Below are 25,607 nucleotides of genomic sequence, written 5' to 3' on the forward strand. Positions count from 1 at the left end.
AATAGTACTCAACAAATAAGGTAGTGAAGGATATGAAAATACCCAAAAATTGGGATAAGCTTTTGAATGAGTAAATATTTTACACATTAGCATATATGGCCACCCTAATTGACCTGTCACAACCCCTAATTACATATGTTTACCTTGCTAATTGCTATTAATTAGCTAAAAAAGGTTAACAAAAACTGCACAATAAAATCCAAGTCAGATGCACCAACCCAAATGGCAGAAATTTCAGTAAACAGTAACAAACAAAACCAAAGCAGCACACAAAAGAAGGTTAGGAGAGAGAGAGAGACAAACACAGAGAAAGTTTGAAGAGAGAGAAAGAAGAGAGAGAAAGAAGAGAGAGAGAAGGGTCGTCTACCGCTTCAGTTTTATTATCACGACTTTATGACCCTCTCCCTCCTCATCTCCTCCTCATCATTTCTCCTTCATTCCATTTCTCTGCTCCCCCTCTTCCCTTTCAGCCACCGCCACCACCCAAACTCCTTCATACCTCCTCCCAAATTCTGCCACCTCAGACCCTCTTCGGGTCGTCTTCTTCTGTGGGGTTTTAGCTCTTGGGGGTTGAATCATGAAGGAATTGAATACGGATCTATTCGACCCGAGAACTACGCTGATGGAACCCGACTTCTCGCGGGCCGTGACGCCGTCGGCCGACGCTGACGGCGACGATTTCGGCTTCGCCTTTAACGATAGTAACTTCTCCGACCGTCTGCTTCGGATGGAGATCATGGGTGACACACCCGAGTCCAGACCCGATTCCGAGGCCTGCACCAGTATCGCTGATTGGGCCCGTCACCGGAAGCGGAGGAGAGAAGACATCAAGAAGGAAAACAGTATGTTCTCTTTGTATTTTTCAGTTTGAGTTTTGAATTTTGATGGGTTTTGTTTGGTTTCTGAGAAATTAGGGAAAGTTTGAACATTTGGGGTTTTAGGATTTCGAATTGCGGATTACTTTGAAACTGTTTGTTGCTTGTTCAGCTGAAAAGCTTAGTAATATGGTGTTTATTTATCATAGAAGTGAAATTATTATTATGATATTGATATTGGTTATTCCTTAATAATTGTGCTTAAATTTCAAATGCAAATATTTGGGGGCAACTTTTGATTGAGATTATTACTTGAGCGGTAGTAGGCGTACATTGGTTGCTGAGAAAATTGTGGAAATGAAATGGAAGAAGGAGAATTTCATATGAAATTCGGGTGATACTTCGTATATTGTACGCCTCATAAGAAATCAAAGTATTTGACTTTACGGAGCCATATGACTGCATAAGACTTACTTGGTTTGACCTGGGACTTCAATTTTTAATTTATAATTGATTTCTTCAACACTTTTTTGGCCGACATGTATTCAACTCGGCATTTTCATGTATTATTCGATTGTGATTTGTGGACAAGAAGAAGGCATAATTTCCGTTTCCCAGTTGGTTTGTTTTTCCCTTTGATTGTTTGGGATTGTGGTTTCTGTTATCTGGATATTCTTCATCACCTGCATGATTCTCACTTCCCATGCATTGTGTTTATGCACATGATGTGGTGTTATGGCAGTGTTGGTTAAAGTTTTAAATTTTGTTTAGTTCTGGATCTCGCTGAATGCCCCGAGGAGCAAATCTTGAATGACAACCAGCCTGATATGGATGATTGTGAGGGCTGTGAAAATCAAGATGAGGAAGCAGTTGCAATGGTTGAAGAATCACCTTCAGGTAACCAAATGTTTCTTAAGTGAAGTTTGTAAAGCACATAAGAATACGGGCTTAATTGAGTAGGATCTCCCATATGCACATTTCTCTGTGTCCTTAAGCTCTAAAGAAAGTCGTATGAATAAAATAATAATGGCTTCGACATAATTCTTTTGTATCTATTGCATCTCTAAGGATTCTGAGCGAGAATGCGTAAATTTATGAGAATAATATTATCTGAGGTGAAACCCTGATACTATCGAATGAGCGCTTATAATTTCATTATGTCATATCCTTGTCTTGCTGTGAGTCATGTTTGCGGCCATATTAAGAGATCTGCTTTGTAATTCTAGTGGTGTCATGTTTTAAGCGTTCTAAGCTTGAATGAATATTCTTATAGGGGATGAAGCTGCAAACAGCAATGATTCAGATTGGGGAATGGATTGTTCTACAGTTGTGAGAGTTAAAACATTGCACATTAGCTCTCCAATTTTGGCAGCCAAGAGTCCATTTTTCTATAAGGTAATTGTCCTTTGGTTTTATCTGTTCCTGTTTATTTGCTCGTTATCGTCAGTGGATGGTTTTTCTCATTGCCCTCCTTTTGTATTATTATGCAGCTCTTTTCAAATGGGATGAGGGAGTCTGAACAGCGACACGTAACCTTGCGAATCAGTGCGTCCGGTAAGAACAAATATTAGAAGCTTACTGTCCCCGAAATGTTTCCTTCCATGGAAACTACTACTTTACGAGTTGATCGTGAAGAAGTTACCTGACATGTGTCGTTTTGTTTCCGAGTGCAGAAGAAGCTGCTGTCATGGAGCTCCTGAATTTTATGTACAGCAATACCTTATCCACCACCACAGCTCCTGCTCTACTAGATGTGTTGATGGCTGCTGACAAATTTGAGGTTGCCTCATGCATGAGGTATTGCAGTCGGCTACTGAGGAATATGCCCATGACACCTGAATCTGCATTGCTTTACCTAGAGCTTCCTTCAAGTGTCTTAATGGCTGAAGCAGTCCTGGCATTGACTGATGCAGCAAAGCAGTACCTCGCTGTCCGTTACAAGGACATAAGCAAGTAAATTTCTGTGTGACTCGTATTTGAACTTGATCTGACTAAGTTCTTGTTCATTAAAGTTGTTTGAAATTTAGGAGATATATTTTTGACAGTTGGTTCTTTCAACCAGGTTTTTCGAAGAGGTGATGGCCTTACCCCTAGCTGGAATAGAGGCAATTATATCCAGTGATGAACTCCAGGTTGCATCAGAGGATGCTGTATATGACTTTGTGTTGAAATGGTGTAGGACTCACTACCCTAAGTTGGAGGAAAGGCGAGATATCTTGGGTGCTCGTCTTGCACGCTACATTCGCTTCCCATACATGACTTGTCGAAAGCTGAAAAAGGTCTTAACCTGTAATGATTTTGACCATGAAGCTGCATCCAAGCTTGTCCTTGAGGCCCTTTTCTTCAAGGCTGAGGCTCCACACAGGCAGCGAATTCTTGCAGCAGAGGAGTCTGGTACTTTGAATCGTCGGTTTGTGGAGCGGGCATACAAGTATCGCCCTGTTAAGGTGGTAGAATTTGATCTTCCGAGACAGCAGTGTGTGGTGTACCTGGACTTGAAGCGGGAAGAGTGTGCAAATTTATTCCCATCCGGACGGGTTTATTCTCAGGCATTTCACTTGGGCGGGCAAGGGTTCTTCCTCTCTGCGCATTGCAACATGGACCAGCAGAGTTCTTTCCATTGTTTTGGCCTGTTTTTGGGGATGCAGGAAAAAGGGTCAGTGAGTTTTGCAGTGGACTACGAATTTGCGGCGAGATCAAAGCCCACTGAGGAATTCATCAGCAAATACAAAGGCAACTACACATTTACCGGGGGCAAGGCAGTTGGCTACCGTAACTTATTCGCCATACCATGGACTTCCTTCATGGCCGATGATAGTCCTTTCTTCATAAACGGCGTCCTCCATCTTAGAGCGGAGCTTACCATCAAACAGTGACTTGTCTGTCAAGCCGATTGTCGAAGCACAAGTTTTATTTTCGTTTTGCTTTTATGTGTTTGCTTTTTACCATCCTTGTCCTAACTTGGACAAGGCATTGTAATAACTAGCCACCATTTAGCGCTCTCCTGTTGGGGGCTTAAACATGATCACAACTATTTATTTCTCCATCCTCTGTTAATCGTGATTATCATGTATTTAAGGTATCCAAATTAGGCGAAGTCCAAAACTAATCCAAATTATGGTATGGTGGCGCTTTAGTGGTTGTGTGGGGATGTGTGGGGATGACAATTCAAACCGTTAAACTCGATAACCGTGGATAACTGTTAGCATGAACAAAGTTGGGATGAAAATTTGGTTATATTTAAGATATGGGAAAAAACTGGGAATATTATTCGGGTATGATTTTAGATATCGTTATAGGGGTCCTCGATTCGTATCTAACCCCAATAAAATACATATGGTCTCGGATATGATTTTGGAAATATTATTCGGTTATGGTTTCGGATATGGTTAAAAGTGTAAGAGCCGATTCCGATGGACCAACTGACATAAAATTGCCAAATCTTATTCCAAAGATGAAGCTGAAGGACGGGAGTACATTAACATAACTACAACAATAGTTCAAATAAAAACCTATTTTAGATTACAGGATACAAATGCCACCGCGTCATACGGATCTATTCAGTCCCGGCAATCTTCTTCTTCAGTGCCTCAATGTCTGTAGCTAGTTCTTTTCTGCTTGACTGAGGGTGATACCAAACACAAATTGCACTTGTTAGAATTATCGAGTGCGCAGATACAGGAAGCAAATATGGTGTTATAGCCATTAAAATCATTGATGGATGGACGGGGGCAGTGCGTGAATGACGTGATCATCCAGTGTATACGAGATCCTATTAAGGGGGCGAATATGAAACGGAAAACAGATCTGATTTCTTGTAAAGGAATGCATCGTGCTTGAAGAAAACAGCGATAACTCAACTTTAAGTCAGGAATTTTAGACTCACCTTGAAGAGTAGGTAACGGTAGACAAACCATCCTGTGTATCCTAGCCCTACCAACTCCAGGACCTTTGGAAGCTGAAAGTCAATTCAGAGTGGTTCAATTAATTTCTAAAGAGGACATAATTCAACGACACGGACAAAGTTGTAACTTGAAAAATAGATTCATCACTTTCCATTTCAAAACTGAAAAACCTAGAGGTATGTGGTTTCCGAAGAAATCACTTACAAGTGGCACTGAATTGACGGCACCAACAACTATTGAGGACAACCACACTGCGACTATCGCCCCACCTCCATATACAAGTACTGTAGACTTGTTTTCAACTGCATCCCACTGGGAAGGAGAACATACAGGAAATTGTTTTTAAACCAACTATTGGATTCACTTCAGCAAGCAAAGTCGTAACAAAATAGCAGTAAGTAGAAGAAACATAGACATGATTGTCATAAGATTCAACACAAAGGGGAACAAAAAGCTTTTCATACCTTCGCCTTCAAGTCTGATATAAGTTCATCAGTGTCGACGGATGTGGATGTCTCTTCTGAAGATGAAGCTCTGACCTGAAGAGAAAGCCTCCGGGACCCTTTGAAAGAAAAACAATCTTTGCTTAAGCTTATAGTTAATACATTCTTAACGGTTTATATAAAGAGACAAATTAAAAAATAAGAAATCAAACTCAGTTTCCAATAGACAGTGAAACCAATTAAGTAATAGAAAAACTAAGGATAACAATGGTCTGCTCTTAAGCTTATGCAATGATTTTTATCTTTCAAACGTTCTGCCAAACCAAAAAGAGAAAAATTCACACCCCAAAAGTCTTTTAAATATCATCTTCGTTTGCGTGTCTTGGATTGCATATATGTGCTCCAGAGTTGGAGCAAATTTTGAGCAATATATGAGATTGGCCAATTCCTACTCTACTCTATGACTGTTGCCTTTTCACAGAATGGCGTACCTGAGTTGAGTCCCACCACCTATATCAACAACTCTCAAAGAAACCTGACATGTCAACTTGGCTGTGACCGTGTTATTTGCCTACACAGTTTGAGCACTAAGGTTCCCTTCTCTTACCAATTAACCGATCAAGGCTATGAAAGGTTTTGAAGTGGAATTGGAGCATGGAAGCAAAAAACAGCGCTTTTAAGTTCATTTACTTGGAATGCAGTCAATGAACCAAATTAGCTATAAGCCTAAATGCTTAGATACATAAATACGTGTTAAAATCCAAAAACTCTGACACTCGTCATTCCCACCCGTAAAATTTACTGAGACTAGTTCCAAATGAAACTAAAGTCGGAATCTTGGAGCCCCATTCTAAGGTAAGAAGTTACTACCGCAATGATCCAACTTAACCAACTAAGATACATCCATTCCTTCTCGTAACTTGCATACCTTAATTTCCCGTCTATGACGTATATTAGCACAGGAATGCAGTACAGTAATCTTCGTCTCAATCAACACCCGACTTTCAAAATATCAAAACAGCAAGGTTCAAAACCTCTGCTTTAAGAACCAGAACCTTACCTTTCCTCTACATCTATTAGCTTGAGAAATGCAGGAAAACAACAGAACAAAATTCTTCGTTCATGAATTACTTCAATTCACAAAACCATTAACAACTAAACGCAGGGAAAATACTTGATATACACAAGTCAACTGCAACTGGCAGATAATTCCATTGAGATCCACATAACAACTTAACCAAAATAAATAAAAAAGCACAAAAAAAATTTCCCTCCCACCCACATTTTCTCAGCAACCCAAAAAAGCAAGTAAAAGAACACACATAAAAACCACAAAAAAACAACATAATTTGTTAAGAAATAAACTTAAAAATACAAGCTTGAGAAGTAGCTCACCTGAGAAGGATTTAAGAGGGAAGGAAGAAGGGGAGGAGAGGCGAGGAGGGAGGTAAGGCAAAGCGGAGCAGCGGGTGGGTTTGATGGGAAAGCGTGGTATGAAGACGGTGGTGGCCGCCATGGATGAGGCTGTCGCTGCCATTAGAATTGAGTCGTATCGTCAGCTGCTTGACTTGGTAGCCTTGGTTGATTGCTTCGGTTGCTTGCAATGGTTTTGTTTCTCTCGAAGTGTTGGGTGTTGGTTGGTTCGTTATCTCTGAGGGTTGTATTACTTCCTCAGTTCATTGGGAGAGCCTGACACGTGGCAGATTAAACCATTTTGATTGGTTGGTTCCCTATCTGAAATCCACGTTTGAGGTCTCTTTTTGTCAAAGCCCAAAACAAAATAATCTCTCTTTTGCTTGAATTGCCTTATTTTCTTGTCATTGAAATGAAAGAGCAAATATGCTAAATTTTGAGATTCTTGGATGCCACAAGTTGTGTGCAACTATATGTTTGTCTCTCTTTTCACCTAATTAGTTATATTGTTTAGGCAAAACCGAAATAATATATAAGTTCAATTTAAAGGTGTTTAACATGTGAGCCATTTGGATATTAGCTACTTCGACCAGGAGGACTCATAAACCTATTAGATCATGAATTTGTAAGTTTGTATATGACATTGCAATGTTTTAAATTTGAGGTATGGAGTTGTAATTACACCCAAATTTAAGGGTGCAAACTATAATTTACCCTAATCATAAAGGATATTTTGAATTTGCCAAGATACACATACTTGAAAGATAGTCTAAATACTAAAGAGGTTAGGTCATGGTTAATGTTATATAAATGTTTTTAAGTAGAAGGATAGTGAGTTCAGAGGACGAAAAATATGACTCCGTTTAATCATACTAGTTCACTCTAGAAAGTCGAACTATTATTCAATTCAATTGAAATAATTAAGTTAAATCTTGTGTTAAAAAAAGATTTGTATAAGAGAACGTAGAAATGCTCATCTAGACGCCTAGGTTGTGAACATGCCCATACAATGTATCTCCAGTATAATGACGATACCCTATTTATATACTATCAACATGGTAGGGATACGCTATTAATATACTATCTATCCAGGTCCTACACAAACCATTTACACAATTCAAGTGCTCGGGTGAGCGAAGCTTTAAGAGAAATGAAAACTAACGAAAAGTCCAAAAAAACTTCCTTTATAATGAAATGCCCTCTTTAAAGGTATAGTGAATAGTACCAGTGAAAAGTATAAATGTGGTTTTTCGTTATAAATAAACAGTACCGGAAATGTTTTGTTAAAACTCCCTTAAGAGAATGTTGAATATGTGTGAGAGAAAGAAGAGTAGTGTGTTCTATAGAGCATAACAAAAGTACATATTTAAGTTATAAATCTGAACAAGAGCCATTAGATCCCGTTTGGTGTAATGATCTAACGATTCTTATTAAATCTGTAACTTAAGTGTTCAGTAGAAAAATCTCTTGGAGTGTCAACTATTTGCTCCAAATGAATTTTAAGCCCGTATTCCACATAACACATCTTGGGTTCGATTCCTGGCACTGGTGAATCAAACAATGGTGGCCAGAAGGAGGCTGAAATATCTCTGTAAGTTTTTCCAACCCCCAAAAAAGTATACTGCCATGGCAAGTCACCAGCTAATCCATTTTTAAAAAGAAAGAAAAAATAAAAAACTATTTGCTCCAAATGATCGTATAAGTTTTTGTTTCTATAAGACCAACCCAATTCAGGAAAGTATGGGCTTCTTTGAGAGGCTTGGGCTGTTAATGAACCACTACACAGACCCAATTGAGTCAGTGACCCACCTTTTAAATATGTCTTAACTACAAAACAGAAGCAACAATTTTAAATCATATTCAAGGAAGGCCAATTATTCACTTAGTATTATAGTCTAATGATATTTATCTTCATTTGAACCACATTATTGGTAGCTCATTGTGAGGCTCGCCTACCTCCTCCACCTTAGTGTAAATTACTAACTCATTGTGAGACTTAGTCTACCTCCACTTTCAGATAATATTGTTGTTAAAAAAAATAAAAAAAAATAGGACGACCAAATTATGATTAATGACCTCGTTGAAAAAAAATAAAATTAATGAAAAAGATTGCATTGCTGGCAGTGACCACTTTTTCTCCAAGAAAATAGTATAATTGCATGTTTTTGTTTGTCACTATGAATTTAATAATTAGATTTGTTTATGCTCAAAATTGGATCATTGCTTAGCCAGTAACTCTTACTCGAATGATTTTTTTTTTAATACGTTATTATTTACACTAAAAAGAAAGAAGAGTGGGTTAACACACCTCGAAATATTTACTTGGACTCTAAATCGAGCTGTGATGGCCAACACCAGGAGGGTGATGAAGCCATAAAGTGTACTGATGTAGAAAATGTGAGTAAATTTAAACCTAAAAGTGTCTAAATGCACGAGTGCGCTTGTGAACGGGAATGAACTCATTTCGCACGTGATGTCAAAGTATAAGTAAAGTACAGTAAAAGTAGAATGAGAATTGTACCACCAAAGGTTATCTCGAATACCAAGATTTACCAAGAATCCTCGTTGACACGAAAGGTCTGCTACTAAAACTTGAAGGGGCAAAAAACAAAGGTGAGTGAGCCTAAAAATAAAGCTTTGTAAAACCTTTTCAAAACATAATAACCATTCGCTGTAAAACAAATATAATTTCCTATAGCATAATACGTATAGTATGAAAATACTTATCATAAAAAGTAATATCATCGAGAACGTAATACTTCATAATATTTCGTAAATAAATGCTCAACATCCGGTAATCACAATATCTCTAATAAACGAACATATTATATCGAGTGCTCATCGACATATGCTGACACATAGTTCATGCAGAGATCTTCAGACATGAATAGGATTTGTTGAAATAATGATTTACGCTCTAGTACTACAATCACGTGAAGACAGGTGCTATGTGCATCACATGCGAGTCCTAATTGCCTATAGCAATCTAAGACAGAACTAGCACCTACAATGGATCCAAAGTGAGCGTACGGTGCGATGTGAACATACACGTGAAAAATTGGCCCTGGCCCGGGCAAGTACTAACACCAGTGTAGCACACAATGAGCAGATAACGTAAATATGATCATACAACTATAAATCGATAATTCTAGTCAACATAATACTATTTCATAAAATATTAATCATAGCCGTAAATGAAATCTCATAATAGTTCACCTACCTGTGCATCTTGTAGAATTTAGCATAATTTCATAAATCTCAACAATACAACATTTCTTACAAACGTTAATTTAATTATGGCATCATGTAGAAAATTCATTAATAATTATATATATGGGGAAACTCCACGAGTATAAATACCATATAAAAGAAAAAACCCACTCACAGATACTTGCGAGGAGCAGCCGTTCGAACTAGAAAAGTCGGATTCTACAATAGCAATCGCACATAAACATAATATTGGGACCGATTAGTAAAACTCAATTAAAACGATTAAATTTGGGAAAATGGAGTGTGGATTTGGAACTAAGGCGTCAACATACGCTAAAAAGGGTCCCGAGCAATTTTCATAAAAAGTCAACGAAAAGTCAATGGTCAACCCTAAAAAGTAAACCAAGACGCCGAGCCAGTCAACTACGTTAAAACTTCGGAATTTCACATAATGGATGTCAAAATCGGACTCGGGGCATCGAAATTAGCCTAGGAGGGTTTCCGAGAAAATATCAAAAAGTCAACTAATGGTCAACAGTTAACTTTAACAGAATATTCTATTCTCAAATGGAATATTTTGTTAAAAATCAATTGGAAGATTAACGAAATATTCCCTCTGTTGATGCACAAAATCAGTGAGGACTTTGGTACAATAGAAAATGTTAAGTTTGTGACCTTCGCTAGATTGCTCCGGTCACTAGTGTGGATAAGTATGTAAATGGATAGAGACAGGGAAGCAAACACAAGATGTACGTGGTTCACCCAGATTGGCTACGTCCACGGAGTAGAGGAGTTCTCATTAATTGTGAAGGGTTTACACAAGTACATAGGTTTAAGCTCTCATTTAGTGAGTACAAGTGAATGATTTAGTACAAATGACATTCGGAAATATTGTGAGAGAATGATCTCTATTTATAGAAGAGAGTTTCTAGTTTCATTATGACATTGACACGTGTCGTGTTGTGATTGACTTTTGATGTTGACACGTGTTGCGCTATGATTGGCTTCTGATGTCGACATGTGTCGCGTTGTGATTGGCCTCCTGGTTAGAAGGAAACTCTTCTGGGTCCTTGACGATACAACGTTGACCGCTGCTCAATAGTTTCAGGATTGGTCAAGTATGGTACAAACAGTACTCCCCTAAGTTCCCGAGTGAGGGAAGCTCCTCGGTTGGGGACTTGCAAGATCCAAGCTATTGAGCAATCACGAAACTTCTAAGTACCGAAGTGTGATATCATTTTCACTTGCCTTATCTGTCTCATATGTAGATGTGGCATCTTCTCTGGAAGTATTTTTCCTTCATCCAGGGGTGGTATCTTTAACCGATGAAGATGCACAAGGTAATGTATCAATTTCACTTGAAGCTTACTTGTAGTTTCGGGCTTGGTCAAGTGCGATACAAACCCTATAGTAGGAGTCCCCCAAGTCGCCAAGCTAGGAGATTTGCCGAAAGAGGTAACAGACAAGGTAAGCAATTAGACTTCCAAGCAAGCAACCTGGATCGGAGGTTCGACTTCGGCTTCCGGTTGATTGTTCTTCTTCTCCTTGTGTCGTAAACAACAACAAGGATAAGGAGAAGCAAATGGAGAAGAGATGATATGAGATACTTTTGCTTTTGAAGAAGTAACTTTCCACATGCTTATTCTTGAACTGGGCTGTAGGGTTTTTTGGTTTCCTTCAGAGTATAAGGCCGACTCAAGAATTTGAGGGTCAAAATAAGTCCATCAAATCTAGAGTACGTTCAACCTTAATGATATGGGATACTTTTGTTGTTGACAAAGTAATGGAGGTATCAGCACGTGTTCTGTTACGCTTGTCTCCACATGCTTCCTTGTATCCTTCTCACTTGCCCTATCTATTCCTCAGGCAAATGTGGTATCTTCTCTGGAAGCATAAGATGTTGAAGATGAGTACTCGGGAGTAATGCCAGGTAAGTAATCAGGCAAGGGGTTCCAGGCAGTCAGTTCCTGACTGAAAGCTTGATTCCAAGTACTGACTGATTGCTTTCTTTCTCCTTGTCTTGCAGGTAAGAACAAGGCCAAAGGAAAAGATAGGGAAAAAACATGATATGAGATACTCTTACTTTTAACCCTGATGATATGAGATACTCTTGCTCTGGTGTGACTTGTTTGTAGAGGTATTATCAGGAGGAAAAGAAGCCGAGTACTTCGAAAGACTCTGCTGAGAGTGCGCTCTCGAATGTGAAGAAAAGTTGAGCTTTTTTTTTTATTTGCAGGTCTGCCTGGCTGTGGATGATGGAGGTCGACATATATAGGAGTCTTCCTAACAACAAGTAGTAGTGTTATTCCTTTACCCTTCTTGGTCATAGCGATGTAGTGGGAGCTGCAAGCTTCATGTGTTTTAACTTTGTTAGAGCACTTTGAAAAAGTGGTATGTGGTATCTGGAAAACTGATGTTGCGTGTGAAGATTGTAGACAAGCTTTATCCAAGGAAATCTGACTCTCGAAGTTCGGAGAGCGGTGCCTCTTCGGTTTTCGAACAAGCAATCATGTCGGGGATCTGGCTCTCGAGATTCACAGAACGGTGCCTCTTTGATTATTGAGAAAGAAATCCTGTTGGGAGTCTGACTCTTGAGATTCAGAGAGCAATGTCTCTTCGATTTTTGAGAAAGTAATCATGTTGGGGATCTGGCTCTCGAGATTTGAAGGGCGGTGCCTCTTCGATTTTTGAGCACGTAATCTTGTTGGGAGTCTGGCTCTCGAGATTCAGAGAGCGGTACCTTTTCGATTTTTTAGAAAGCAATCTTGTTGGGAGTGTTTTCTCGAATGTGAGTAAAGGTTGGGCATTTTTGCCAGTTTGCCTTGCCACGGAGCACAGAGGTTGACACACATTGGGACTTTCTAGTTATCAAGCAGTGGTGTTGTTCCTTTACCCTTATGGGTAATAGTAGGGTAGCTGGACCTTCAAAATTTATGTGTCTAAACTTTGTCAGAGATCTTTGACAAAGTTATATGTGGTACTCGATGAGCTGATGTTGCGTGTGGAAAGTTGTGCCTCTTCGGAATCTGGAGAGTTGTGCCTCTTCGATTTTTGAACCAACGGCTCTGTTGCCCTTTCTTTTATAAGGGCACCAATTATGTGCAAGAAGTACATTCAGAGAGTTATTGCTTGTAGGAATTTTCCCCTTATTTCATAGATTTATTGCACCTTATTTCTCCTTCATCATTTCTGGGAATGTCTGGCCCATCCGACCGTCGCTTTGACTTGAACTTTGGTGAAGAGGCAGCCATGCCTTCTCAAGACAACATATAGCGCTCATCATTCTTATCCTCTACTGGTCCTCTTACCATTGGGAACTCTGTGATGAATAATGATATGACCACTGCGGTGGTGGCCAGAAACCTTTTCACTTCCAAAGATAACATACTACTTTCCAAACGGTCTGATGAGTTGGCTGTTAAGGATTCTCTGGCTCCCAGTGTTCAGTGTGCAGGTTTTGTGTCTAATATGGCTCAACGCCTATTTGCTCGAACCCGTCATGTTGAATCATTGGCGGCTGAAGTGATAAGTCTCAAACAGGAGATTAGAGGGCTCAAGCATGAGAATAAACAGTTGCACAGGCTCGCACATGACTATGCTACAAACATGAAGAGGAAGCTCGACCAGCTGCAGGAATCTGATGGTCAGATTTTACTTGATCATCAGAGGTTTGTAGGTTTGTTCCAAAGGCATTTATTGCCTTCGTCTTCTGGGGCTGTACCGCGTAATGAAGCTCCAAATGATCAACCTTTGGTGCCTCCTCCTTCTGGGGTTCTGCCTAATACTGAGGCTTCGAATAATCACCCTCTGGTGCCTCCTCTTTCTGGGGCTCTGCCGACTGCTGGGACTTTTCCTGAGCAACCTTTGTGAAGGCTCCATCTTGTTTGTTTATTTTGATATATGTATATGTACATATTTGTAACTTATCGGAGATATCAATAAACAAGCTTTGCTTCATTTTAACGTATTATGTTAAATACACTAATGCCTTCTTCACTAAGTTCTTTGAATTTTTCCTTTTGTTGAATCTTGTATGTTGAAGCTTTGTGAGTGAAGCATGTAGGTTGAGGTAGTGATCCCTTAATTTCTCGAGTGAGGAAAACTTCTCGGTTGGAGACTTGAAAAAATCCAAGTCACTGAGTGGTCGTGAGACTTCCGAGTATTAAGGTGCAGTAGCATATGGTAGGAGTCCTCCAAGTCTCCGGTCGAGGGAGTTGACGAAGGAGGTGTCTTGCTAGTAGCCAAGTTTCCAAAGTAACAAAACTTCACCATTTTCCTTTCTAAGTGGTAGCCCAAAACTCCTCCTTCATATATATTTGTTATGAAAGTTGTTACGCCTAAAGAAGATGAGGCCTAGGCGAATTTTTTTTTTTTTTTTTTTGAATTTCCGAATTTCCGAATTTTTAAATTTTCGAATTTCCGGAAAAAAAAAAATATATATATATATATATATATTAAGCTTTATTGGTGAAGCTTTAAGGTTGAAGCTTTGTTGGGTACCATGAATTGATTTTGCTTCACACTATCTTGATCAAGATAGTGTGAAGCTTTTGTAGGTGAAGCTTTTGTGTTGAAGCTTTGTAGGTGAATATTTTGTAGGTGAACTTTTGTGGGTGAATCTTTTGTGGTGGGTGAAGCTTTTGTGGTGGGGGAAGCTTTTATGGGTGAAGCTTTTGTGGTGGGTGAATCTTTTGTTGGTAAAGCTTTTGTGATGGGGGAAGCTTTTATGGGTGAAGCTTTTGTGGTGGGGGAAGCTTTTGTTGGTGAAGCTTTTGTGGTGGGTGAAGCTTTTGTTGGTGAAGCTTTTGTGAAGCAATTGTGGGTGAAGCTTTTGTAGGTGAAGTTTTGGAGTTGAAGCTTTGGAGTTGAAGCTTTGGAGTTGAAGCTTTGTAGGTGAAGCTTTGTTGGGTACCACGAATTGATTTTGCTTCACACTATCTTGATCAAGATAATGTGAAGCTTTTGAGAATTTGTAGTTGTCCTCCATTGATGAAGCTTTGTTGAATTTCCCTTTTTTTTTTTTGGGAAACTAGAAATTTGAAAATGTGGGAGAGGCAACATATACAAATTTTGCTTCCACACTGTTGAGCAAGAGATTGTGATGCAAGCCACACCTTGTAGTAGTCGAAAGTTTGGATGAACCATATAAATTGAATTTGCTTCGAACAGTCTTGAATTTACCTTAAAGGTTGGAGAATTGTAGTTGCCATCCATTGATGAAGCTTTTGTTGGCACCATAAATTGGTTTTGCTCCACACTGTCTTGATCAATAGTGTGTGAAGCTTTTGAGAATTGTGGTTGCCCTCCATTGATGAAGTTCTTATTGGCACCATAAATTGGTTTTGCTTCACACTGTCTTGATCAAAAGTGTGTAAAGCTTTTGACAATTATGGTTAAACTCCTTTGATGAAGCTTTTGTTGGCAACATAAATTGATTTTGCTTCACACTGTCTTGATCAAGAGTGTGTGAAGCTTTTGAGAATTGTGGTTGCCCTCCATTGATGAAGCTCTTGTTGGCACTATAAATTGGTTTTGCTTCACACTATCTTGATCAAGAGTGTGTGAAGCTTTTGAGAATTGTGGTTGAACTCCTTTGATGAAGCTCTTGTTGGCACCATAAATTGGTTTTGCTTCACACTGTTTTGATCAAGAGTGTGAAGCTTTTTACGAGTTATAGTGTTTGCATTGTTACAGAGGGGAAATGTTTGAAGCAGATGCAAGAGGGCTGAATAGCTTGATCTTCGTATGCCATGCACTGAAGTTGTTGTTGGCTTGGAATAAGACTTTGTTGGTGATTATAACTCTTGTTGGGCATAAGTGATCCCCTAGTTGAGTTGTCAAGCATGAGGGTTTTTTATTATTTGTGAATGCTAGGAGTTCACATGTACAAGTTGTACCACTCGTCTTCTGGTATGTGGAATGAATGGTGAGTTGCCTTCATCACTTGGTTGGTGGTACGAAGGTGAGTTCCTTCGTCACCTTTCATCACATTTCATCACCTAGTTGGTGGCACGAGGATGAGTTCCTTCTTCACCTGGTTGGTGGCATGAATGGCAAGTTACCAAATGATATTAGAGTACGGGTTGTACATTTCATCAACTGGTTGATGGCATGAATGAGAGTACGAGTTGTACATTTCATGACCTGGTTGGTGGCATGAAGATGAGTTCCTTGTTCACCTGGTTGGTGGCATGAGTGGCAAGTTGCCAAATGATATTAGAGTATTGGTTGTACATTTCATCACCTGGTTTGTGGCATGAAGATGAGTTCATTCTTCACCTGGTTAGTGGCATGAGACCTAGTTACCAAATGATATTAGAGTACGGGTTGTACATTTCATCACCTGGTTGGTGGCATGAAGGAGAGTACGGGTTGTACATTTCATCACCTGGTTGGTAGCATGAAGATGAGTTCATTCTTCACATTTCATCACCTGGTTGGTGAGAATAAGGGCAAGGTGTCGAGGTACATTGTAGCAAGTGTCGAAGACACAAAGTATGTTGAACCCTTTCGAAGCACAGATGGCTTATGTATGGATGTGTTGCAATGTATGATGTTTATGTATGAATGTGTTGGAATGTATAATGTTTATGTTGATTGATATGAGTGATGCTTATGAATGTTTTGCTATGCATGAAGGGATCCATGCTTTTGATATGTGAACCATGTTGGTTATAACACTTAGTATCACATACTTTGTGTCAAAGTACGCATGTTGAAGCTCTAAGTTGGAGTATAAGGGTAGGTCAGCGTAGACCAAGTGTTCCAGTGCTAGGAACGCAAAAGACTCAGAAGAAGTTGTCTGAATTCCCTCTTCTTTAAATATTTGCTGAATGGCTTGTGTGACAAAAGATCTCAAGCGGTTGAGAGTCAAAACATTTGTAATGTGTATGCCTTCTTATAATAGCATTTCATTCAGTACCTAGTCCTCCACTTTAAAAGAGTGAGGCTTGGCCCCACAGTCATAATAGTCAACGGTACGTTCACCCCTGGTTGTCTTAATACGAACTTTTATCCATTTTGTTGTAATGGGCTTGCTAAGAGTAAAAATCCTTCCTCTTACCAAGAGACATATACATTTGGTGACTTAGCGAGTAGCTAAATAAGGCAAGAGATGATGCAATTGGTGTCTGAATGGCCAATATCTCCTCACTTGGTAGAACTTGACTTCCACTTCCCATTTGTTGATAGGGGTTAACCATATAGGGGTTCCCTTGGTATGTCCTTGCTTCGGCGGAGGCGTGGTTGTAAGCATGTGCCATCACCTCAGAGTAAGTCTTCCAAGTGTTGGCATTGATCATGTACTTGAAGAAACAATCACGTAGGCCTGCCGTGAAGGCATTGAGGGTAGTCTTGTCATCTGCCTCAGCGCAGCGAGAATACTCATGGCTGAAGCGACTGGCATACTCTCGTAGTGACTCATCCGGCTTCTGGCGAATAGTGTACAAGTTATCTGCAGAATGCAAGTGATCGGTCTGGAAGATGTGTTGAGAGACAAACAGTTTCCTCAATTCCTCAAATGAGTCTACTGTCTCAAGTGGAAGACGGCAATACCAGTTTAAAGCTCCGCCATAAAGGGTGGAGGGGAAGAGAAGACATCGCTCTTCGTCGGTGTACATCTGATATGCCATGGTGGACTCAAAGAGGTTAAGGTGTTCGATTGGGTCCTCCATTCCAGTATAGAGTTGTAAACCAAGCTTTTATTTTGTCTTCGCTTGAAGGGGGTGTTGAGGATCATTCTTGTGAGAGGGTCAGGCCTGGGTTGGTTCCAGTCAGGTATCTTTGCCTGACGTTCGGCCTTCAACTTGTTTACTTCTTCAATGAGCTGTAGGACAAGAGGGTCCTAAGTGGAGTCATGTACCACTGGAATCTTCTTTCGTAAGTCTCTATCGCCTCTTGGAAGTAGGAAAGTTTGAGCAATGGCATGTGGTTTTTTCTTGGACTCGCCGTACTGACTTCTAGGGAAAGTCTGTCGAAATACCTCAGAGTCCCCCATACCTTCATGTTCCTCTGAGACCTGTCGTTCCTTCCCTAGATTGGCAGCTGGCCTGGGTCATGGGAGGGGACCGAGTCTTTCAAAAACCCTTGGGTCATTGATCTTTGAGCATATATGGAGGGGATTCTCCCGACGTTGCTTTAGGAAGTCTTGGCAGTCACGATAAACGACTTTCGATCCTTCTAACCCTTCTACAAGAAGGTGTCTTCATCCACTTCTTCTACTTCGGGTCGAAGCATCTGGGTTGAGAGAAGTCTCATGTTGATCAATGTTTTGATGATTAGCTCAATCCTCATCAGGGATACCCATGTCGAAGGGAGGTGACCCTCCATGTTGGGGGGCACCCAGATGATGGTTGATGTCCACAGGGGCAACGAGCTCGCGTGTTTGAGTACGCTTAGTTTAGTGGAGAGTCTCAAAGAGCTTCTCATATTGCTCCTAGAGGACCTTATTCTTCATTGTTATCTTGTTGTTCTGAGCTTCTAGCTCATCGACTTTAGCTTAAAGAGCAACCTTTTTTCCTTCCTTGTTTCGTTGTTTCGCACTAGGTGCAAGAGGGGTGTCATTCTGTGTGATGTGGCTTCCTTCGCTCCCTATGTTGGAGAGGGATGCCTGGTCAAAAGAGAGTGTACGAATGGTGGAAACCAGCTTGGCAAAGCTGAAAAGAGTAGGAATAAGTTTCGTTCCCACAGACGGCGCCAAATGTTGATACACAAAATCAGTGAGGACTTTGGTACAATAGAAAATGTTAAGTTTGTGACCTTCGCTAGATTGCTCCGGCCACTAGTGTGGAGAAGTATGTAAATGGATAGAGACAGGGAAGCAAACACAAGATGTACATGGTTCACCCAGATTGGCTACGTCCACAGAGTAAAGGAGTTCTCATTAATTGTGAAGGGTTTACACAAGTACATAGGTTTAAGCTCTCCTTTAGTGAGTACAAGTGAATGATTTAGTACAAATGACATTCAAAAATATTGTGAGAGAATGATCTCTATTTATAGAAGAGAGTTTCTAGTTTCATTCTGACATTGACACGTGTCGTGTTGTGATTGACTTCTGATATTGACACGTGTCGCGTTATGATTGGCTTCTGATGTCGACACGTGTCGTGTTGTGATTGGCCTCCTGGTCTGAGGGAAACTCTTCTGGGTCCTTAACGGTATAACGTTGACCAGTGCTCAGTAGTTTCGGGATTGGTCAAGTATGGTACAAACACCCTCTAATTCTTAAATGGATTCGGATAGGGTTAACGGGTCATGGGTTTAGGCCGTTTCTCGAACCTGGTTTGGGCTTTTTTTTTTTTCCAATTGTCCTGCAATCGCCAAAAAACTGGGGATTTGGCTGGGAAACTTCCAAGGCTTCAATTAGCTTCAAAACTCAACCAAAATCAACGCATCATATATGGTTTTAAAGTTGGAAGTACAAGAAAGAGAAATATACCTACATGAGGTCCTGCCGTGGCCGGAGTTGATCGAAAATGGCTTAAAAGTCGTCAGATCCTTCACCGGAAAACTGGGTAAAACTTTCCAAGGTTTTTCCTACCATTAAACTAGTCCAAAGTCACATACCAAACTTAAATTTGATATTAAACAATGAAAAAGGAAGAAAAATGGGGTTCCCGAGGCTTACCCCTACTCGAAAAGCAGAGATCTTGGTGCCAGCGGTGGTTTGTTTTCGTTTATGCACCAACGATGAGAATAGAGAAAACATGCGAGGGAGAAAGAGACATGGCAGTGTGGTGGCCTAAGAACTCGTTGGGGTGGTGATCGTGGTGATCGTGGTGATGGTGGTGATGGACCAGTGTTGTTGCACATTATGTGCAGTCCACAGAGCTGAGAGAGGGAAAGTTCGATTATTTACAGAGAAGGGATGGTTACACAGTAGAGAAAGAGAGCTGAAAAGGAGTGTGAAATGAGAGAAATAGAGATACAGTGAATTGAGTTAGAGAGAGAGAAAGTGACCCAGGGGAAAGATTGGAGAATGTGCTCCACTAGCTCACAAAACAAGGCCAGAAAAGATGAAACAGGAAAATATTTCGCGACATGAAATTATCGAAATGCCCTTCACGTTCGTAGTTTCTTAAAATTTTAACCGTAACTCCGATTTCAATTCTGCTTATGTCGAGTAAACACAAATACGCTAAAAGAATGTTTCATACGTCTCCTCATACGATGGTCAATGAAAGTCAAAATTCTCCCATCTAGGGGCATTTTGGTCACTTCACACATTTAAAATTAATAAAATCGTAAAATTAGGGACGGGTTGTTACAATCTACCCGCCTTAAAAAAATTTCATCCCCGAAATTTAATATCGCTTGTTACACATAAAATACTCCAAAGATAGGAAGGGAAAAAAAAAAAAATATATATATATATAAGGAAGATATCAAGTCAGAGCGATTGCATAAAAAAGAATGTCATTTTGTCGCAATCGGATTGCAATGATTCCTCTTTCATGCCTCCAAACTCAAACTTTCCTTCTCCTTCAACATAATACTATAATATAATACTTTATAAAAACATAGAGTCAAAATATTTATATATATATATATATATATGTATAATATCATGTCAAAAATACATATATAATAACGTAAAGTTAAAATAATTGTATTGAAATCAAAACTGAAAATAGAAAAAATTTCACCTATGTAGTCATAGTGTCACGTACTTCGAGAATAAGTGTAGTATCGTTGGGTTAAGCCCAAACAATAAATAAATAAATAAAAATACTAATGTAGACAAGCCTACTTACCCGTTTGCTTAACGATTCCAATGAATAAGTTTTTAATATTACGGTCTGCAGCCTGCAATACAGGCAACTCATTGTTGTCTCATGAGTAAATAATAAATTCTCGAGGGTGCAATATTACCATCTTGCCCCTCATTGGGAAATACATATAAATCGTCCAATTAAAGCCTCAATCACTTTCACGTACTACCTTATTGGGTGCCAATGTTAATAGCACACAATTTTGTTACATCGTAATCTTGATCATTCGAATACCAGTTCACAAAACTCTTCTGTCTATCATGTAAATTATTTTGTCTATCATGTATTATCCGTAGAATCTCTATACAACGTCTCAAGCAATGCCATACCCAAAACCAAAATTGTAACCATGGTTACATGCAACTCTAATAAAGATAAGTGTCTGTGACAACCATACTAAGTTTGCAGAACGGATAGATGCAACATGTTCTATACTCTAGATAGTTCTTTCAAACTGGCCATTAATCTGAGGGTGAAATATGGTATTGGATAACAACTTAGTACTCGTAGCCTTCAAGAAGACTTCCCAAGACTTGGAAGTGAAACGTGCATCACAGTGATGTACAATAGTGACGTGCACACCATGTAACCGAACAATGCAATTCACAACACCATAGCGAGTAGATTCATATTGAATTTCTCTCAGATTTAGCGAAAAATTATATCAAGAAGGCTAAAAGAACACTCAAGAATTTGAGGGTCAAAACAAGTCTATTAAATCTAGAATACATGGTAACTGGAATGAATGCATGACATCTCACTACAACGATAGCCTTTGAGAGATTCAATCACCAACAATAAAGATTCATTCATCAAAATATTTGTTGCGTGATTGAGGAATTAATAGTCACAACTAAAATTTTAAGGTCCGAGCAATTCTCCTAGACGGTTTGTTTGCATCCAAATAATAGTACGAAGTGCAATAGGGTAGACATGTACCCAAGCTTGACTGAAATGCCTTCCATCACAAAGAGGTAACTATGGAATCACGGTCATAGTAGATGTCGATCGAAACGCCAGAAAATCTGAAAATTTTCAAAATTGAGAAATTTTACTAAGTGGTCTAAAATGTAGTCCCTCTGGACCAACAGAAAGTAAGCTGACTTGTCAAGTTGGTTGATAATCACCAAAACATCATTATGATCTCCACATGTACAAGATACCTCGTACCAGGAGCTTATGGTGATATTTCCCCATCTCCATTTGGATATAGGAAGTGATTATAACCACTCGAACGATTTCTTGATGATTCATAAATAACGTCAAATCGATAGTCGTGAATTCCAACTAGAATGGGATAGGACAAGCTGAAGGTGTTCAAGGGTAGATATATCTTTTGTTACGGTAACCAGTAACTACGTTTGCACAACCGGGGTGATACACGATGGTGCAATCGTAGGCATTGTTTTGGTTCTTCTATCATCACCGTCAGAAATTTAGTTCCTCTCTCTGTTGACTCTAGGTCATGAGTAAGATAGTTCATTTTGTACGGTTCCAACTGTTGTAAACATAAGTGATACTCTGTCATGCTGCACCTACGCAGCCAAAACATCAAGAGAAAGCGTCATCATGGATTTTGAAATGATCAATGTCCTTGAAAGGTGTAAAACAAAGGTGAGGTGACACAATAGTTCGGTTGTCAGAAACTTTATTCACAGTCAACATCACAAACTAAACTAACTTTCCTCAGTCAACTTGTGAGGAACAAAGCTATAGTTGAAAAATCATTAACAAATTGTCAATAGAATTTGACAAAACCAAGAATATCATGCATTTCACAATAATTTGTGGGAATGTCACACTTTCTTTAGCTACAATCTTTTTGGGGAAATGAAAAAAATATCTTATGCTAGATCACGTCTCCCAAGAAAAGTACTAGATCTAAACAAAGCTACACTTGAGGAATTTGGTATAAAGTTGACAGTCAGTGTTTAGAGAATTTGCTCTCGTTGTTGGAGTAGGTGAGAAAGTCGTTGGCAAGACTACTACGAATTCATCCGGCTAAGGAAGAAAACTAGTGCTTTAGAAGTGTGTAGGAGAGACCATCAATTCGAAGCATAGGTTGACAGTTTTAATCGTCACTCGATTAAGTTGCAAGAATCTAGATACAACCCTGAGGTTTGGTATATCGTCCTTGTGACTAGGTTTGAGGTTCCCTAAGGTGAAGTGTTGGGTTGGATAATTCCTAATCAATAAGATTTTTCAACTAGGTTTTCTCAGTGTCGAAGAAGTCGTTCGTTATGATGTAAAGAGATTAAATGTGGTATTATAATGGTGGATCGATGGTGTACTCTACTTCCCGCTTCGATGGTTGTTGAGGTAAAGATTAAAATAAAATAAAATTAATAAAATAATAAAATAAAAAATAAGCGGTTCATTAATTCAAGGAAAGTGGGAATGTGAGTGGCAAACAAATCAATGGTACAGATTATTTTAAGGAAATCTACACCATCCATTGTAAAATAAAAATAAATTTTAATTTTATAATGGGAAACAGTTCCTCCATTTCCCTGGACGTTAATGAAAACTACCCATTTTCGCCATATTTTTCACCCCACGTTGCGTATCAGACTCAAAGTTCTTCAAAGTCTATAAATAGGACGAAAAGCATAGAGTAGATGGACAATAAAAAGTATAGAGAGAGGGACAAAAGCACTGCAGAAATTGCAAGGCATCAAGAGAAGGAGGATATCGACAAAAAAGAAGACAAGCAGCAAAAGAAAGCAAAAAAGAACATCAACAAGAAGCCAAAACAAAGAGAGAAGAAAGCTTAAAAAGGTATTACATTTTCATAATGGATTCTTGATTTTTATTGGGAGGTTCTTGTTGTCTTTTGCAGAAAAAAAAAAGGAGGTTTCATCTTCTTCTTGTTTAACTGAAGCAAAGAAGATGATGGTGGAAACATGCACCACCAATTCACATCGACCCCCCAAACCTGTCCTTAGGCTTGTGCCTTCTTCTTCTCCACCATTGGAGACATTTGTCTTCTTCTCCGTCCTTGCCATTGTCACCTCTTCCAGCCACGGAGTGCTCCTTCTTCTCATCCACTGATGGAGACACTTGTTGTTTTCTTCGTCCTTGATACTGTCGTCAACTCCATGAATTTCATGTGGGTGGTCTAAACCACCCTTGAAGTTCCAACCAAGTCTAAGTGATCCGCTCCCTGCCGCTACCGTCAATTCCATGAATTTCTTGTGGGTGGTCTAAACCACCCCGTGAAGTTCTAACCAAGTCTAAGTGATCCGCTCCCCGCCGCTACCGTCAACTCCATGAATTTTTTGTGGGTGGTCTAAACCACCTCGTGAAGTTCCAACCAAGTCTAAGTGATCCATGCTTGCCGGTCTGCAAGTGCAGCTTCAAAGTTCTAAGCTTGGTCCCTGTGGAAAAGGCAAGAAGGAAGCAATATATACCAAGATGCAACTCAAGAGGAAAGAAACTGTTCTTTACAGCAAGGAATAAAAAATAAAGGAAGTTGTCTTTTAAGTTGCTAGAAGATTTGACGCAAACACAAAGAAAAGATGAGATGGAGACAAAATGATAGAAGCTACAAGCCAAAAGTAAAGGAAATAAATAAGTTTTCGTCAAGGAAAGCTTTGTACAATACTCGAGACAACAATATTCTAGCAGCTTTGATGTTCTGACTTCGTAGCTTTAATAGTTGTTCTTCTTTCTTATTCCACCGAAAGCCTTGCTATTAAGAAAAGGCGAGTTGACTCCAAAGTAGTGGAGGGTTGTAGTAAAAGACAAAAAACAGGCATGTGTGCTGTAGGGAAGTCAAAGTCCCTTGATCCTTTCACTTAGTTTAATGAGCAAACTCCTATTAAAGACTTGAAGTGGATACAGGATTAAAAAAATGATAATATCCTGGGTGGTAATTTCAAATTATGGCAATACCTCAGCTTGGTCGTACAAATAAAGCCACTGCACAATGAAGGAAATGAGGCAATCACGTGATGATTCAAAGGATGAAAGACCCAACAATTAAAAGGGTGTCTATTTGTTCAAAAACCTAAAAGACAAAGCTAATTCTACAAAGGCTTATCAATACTACCAAGCAATAAATACAAGACCACCAAGGAGCTACCAATGAAATTGGTAGAGAACTCTAAACTGATGTTGTTACGGAATAAAAATCTGAGGCTAAGTTTTCAAATACGAAGCAAGTTGAACTCATAAAACAAAGTTGCAGTCAAAGGGGGTTTTTACTGATTAACAATTAATTGGTATAAATTTCCAAGTGAAGTCAATGGACATGATCTCCAAAGAAAATTCGTCCATTGTATCAGTTGGCATATAATTGATACAAAATTTCTACAAAGCCAAATCCAAATCAAAATTGCACAAAGCCGCTTCAAATGACACAAAGCTGCTCCAAATTCAATTGGAACAAAGCTACTCCAAATTCAAATGGCACAGAGTCGCTCCAAATTCAAGTGGCATGAAGTCACATTAAGTTTTCAAAGGGTTATCAAATCCCAAATGGCATGAAGCTAAAGAAAAGTCTCAAATGGCCTGAAGTCGTATCAAATATCAAATGGCACAAAGCCGCGACGAGTCTCAAAAGTCATGAAGCTGCGTTCTGCTCCAATGGCTCAAAGTTCTAACATGCATGAGCTAAAACTGCACAATGCATCAAAAGCTCCAATGGCTCAAAGTCCTAGCCCTTACGAGCTAAAACTGCACAGGCATTAAATGCTTAAATGGCTCAAAGTCCTCGCTTACGAGAGCCTAAATTACACAAGGCATCAAATGCTCCTTGCCTGCACGAGCTGAAACTACACAAGGTATCAAATCCCAACAAATACATAAGGAACTACGAGTGACTTGATCCCTCAACGAGGGTACGTAGGGCTCGACCTAGGTACAGTCGCAAAATCAAACACCCAAATCTCCAAGTTACGATTTATTCATACTGGAATCAAAGGGTTTTTCCTTTTAATGAAGGATTGTAATTAATAGACGCATAGTCTAGAATGGGTCGAACTTAAATTAATAAAACCCTCTTTGAAAAAATGAACGAGGGTGAAATTGTGTCGAGTGAATTATTTG

General features: G+C 39.4%; 2 protein-coding genes across 3 annotated transcripts; one reads left to right on the forward strand and one right to left on the reverse strand.

The window, feature by feature from the left end:
* Nucleotides 1–247: 247 nt before the first annotated feature.
* On the forward strand, nucleotides 248–3,912 carry LOC126620211 (BTB/POZ domain-containing protein POB1-like). The gene is made up of 6 exons (XM_050288728.1): nucleotides 248–842; nucleotides 1,587–1,712; nucleotides 2,089–2,210; nucleotides 2,306–2,369; nucleotides 2,489–2,768; nucleotides 2,878–3,912. Exons 1-6 carry the CDS (start codon nucleotides 578–580, stop codon nucleotides 3,689–3,691), a joined length of 1,671 nt encoding a protein of 556 aa, XP_050144685.1. The 5' UTR covers nucleotides 248–577; the 3' UTR covers nucleotides 3,692–3,912.
* A 326-nt stretch (nucleotides 3,913–4,238) lies between these two features.
* LOC126620226 (protein CURVATURE THYLAKOID 1A, chloroplastic-like) lies at nucleotides 4,239–6,812 on the reverse strand. 2 transcript variants are annotated; one of them, XM_050288740.1, is made up of 5 exons: nucleotides 6,559–6,812; nucleotides 5,185–5,282; nucleotides 4,925–5,032; nucleotides 4,702–4,773; nucleotides 4,239–4,437 (listed from the first exon to the last, which is right to left on the reverse strand). In XM_050288740.1, the coding sequence occupies exons 1-5, from the start codon at nucleotides 6,698–6,700 to the stop codon at nucleotides 4,372–4,374; spliced, it is 486 nt and encodes a 161-aa protein (XP_050144697.1). In that variant the 5' UTR covers nucleotides 6,701–6,812; the 3' UTR covers nucleotides 4,239–4,371. The 2 variants fall into 2 exon arrangements, with proteins under 2 accessions (XP_050144697.1, XP_050144702.1); XM_050288745.1 differs by having other exon boundaries at nucleotides 4,379–4,587.
* Between the last annotated feature and the right edge of the window lie 18,795 nt (nucleotides 6,813–25,607).

The sequence above is a fragment of the Malus sylvestris genome, chromosome 1, assembly GCF_916048215.2.
Source record: "Malus sylvestris chromosome 1, drMalSylv7.2, whole genome shotgun sequence".
In the NCBI taxonomy this organism is placed as follows: Eukaryota; Viridiplantae; Streptophyta; class Magnoliopsida; order Rosales; family Rosaceae; genus Malus; species Malus sylvestris.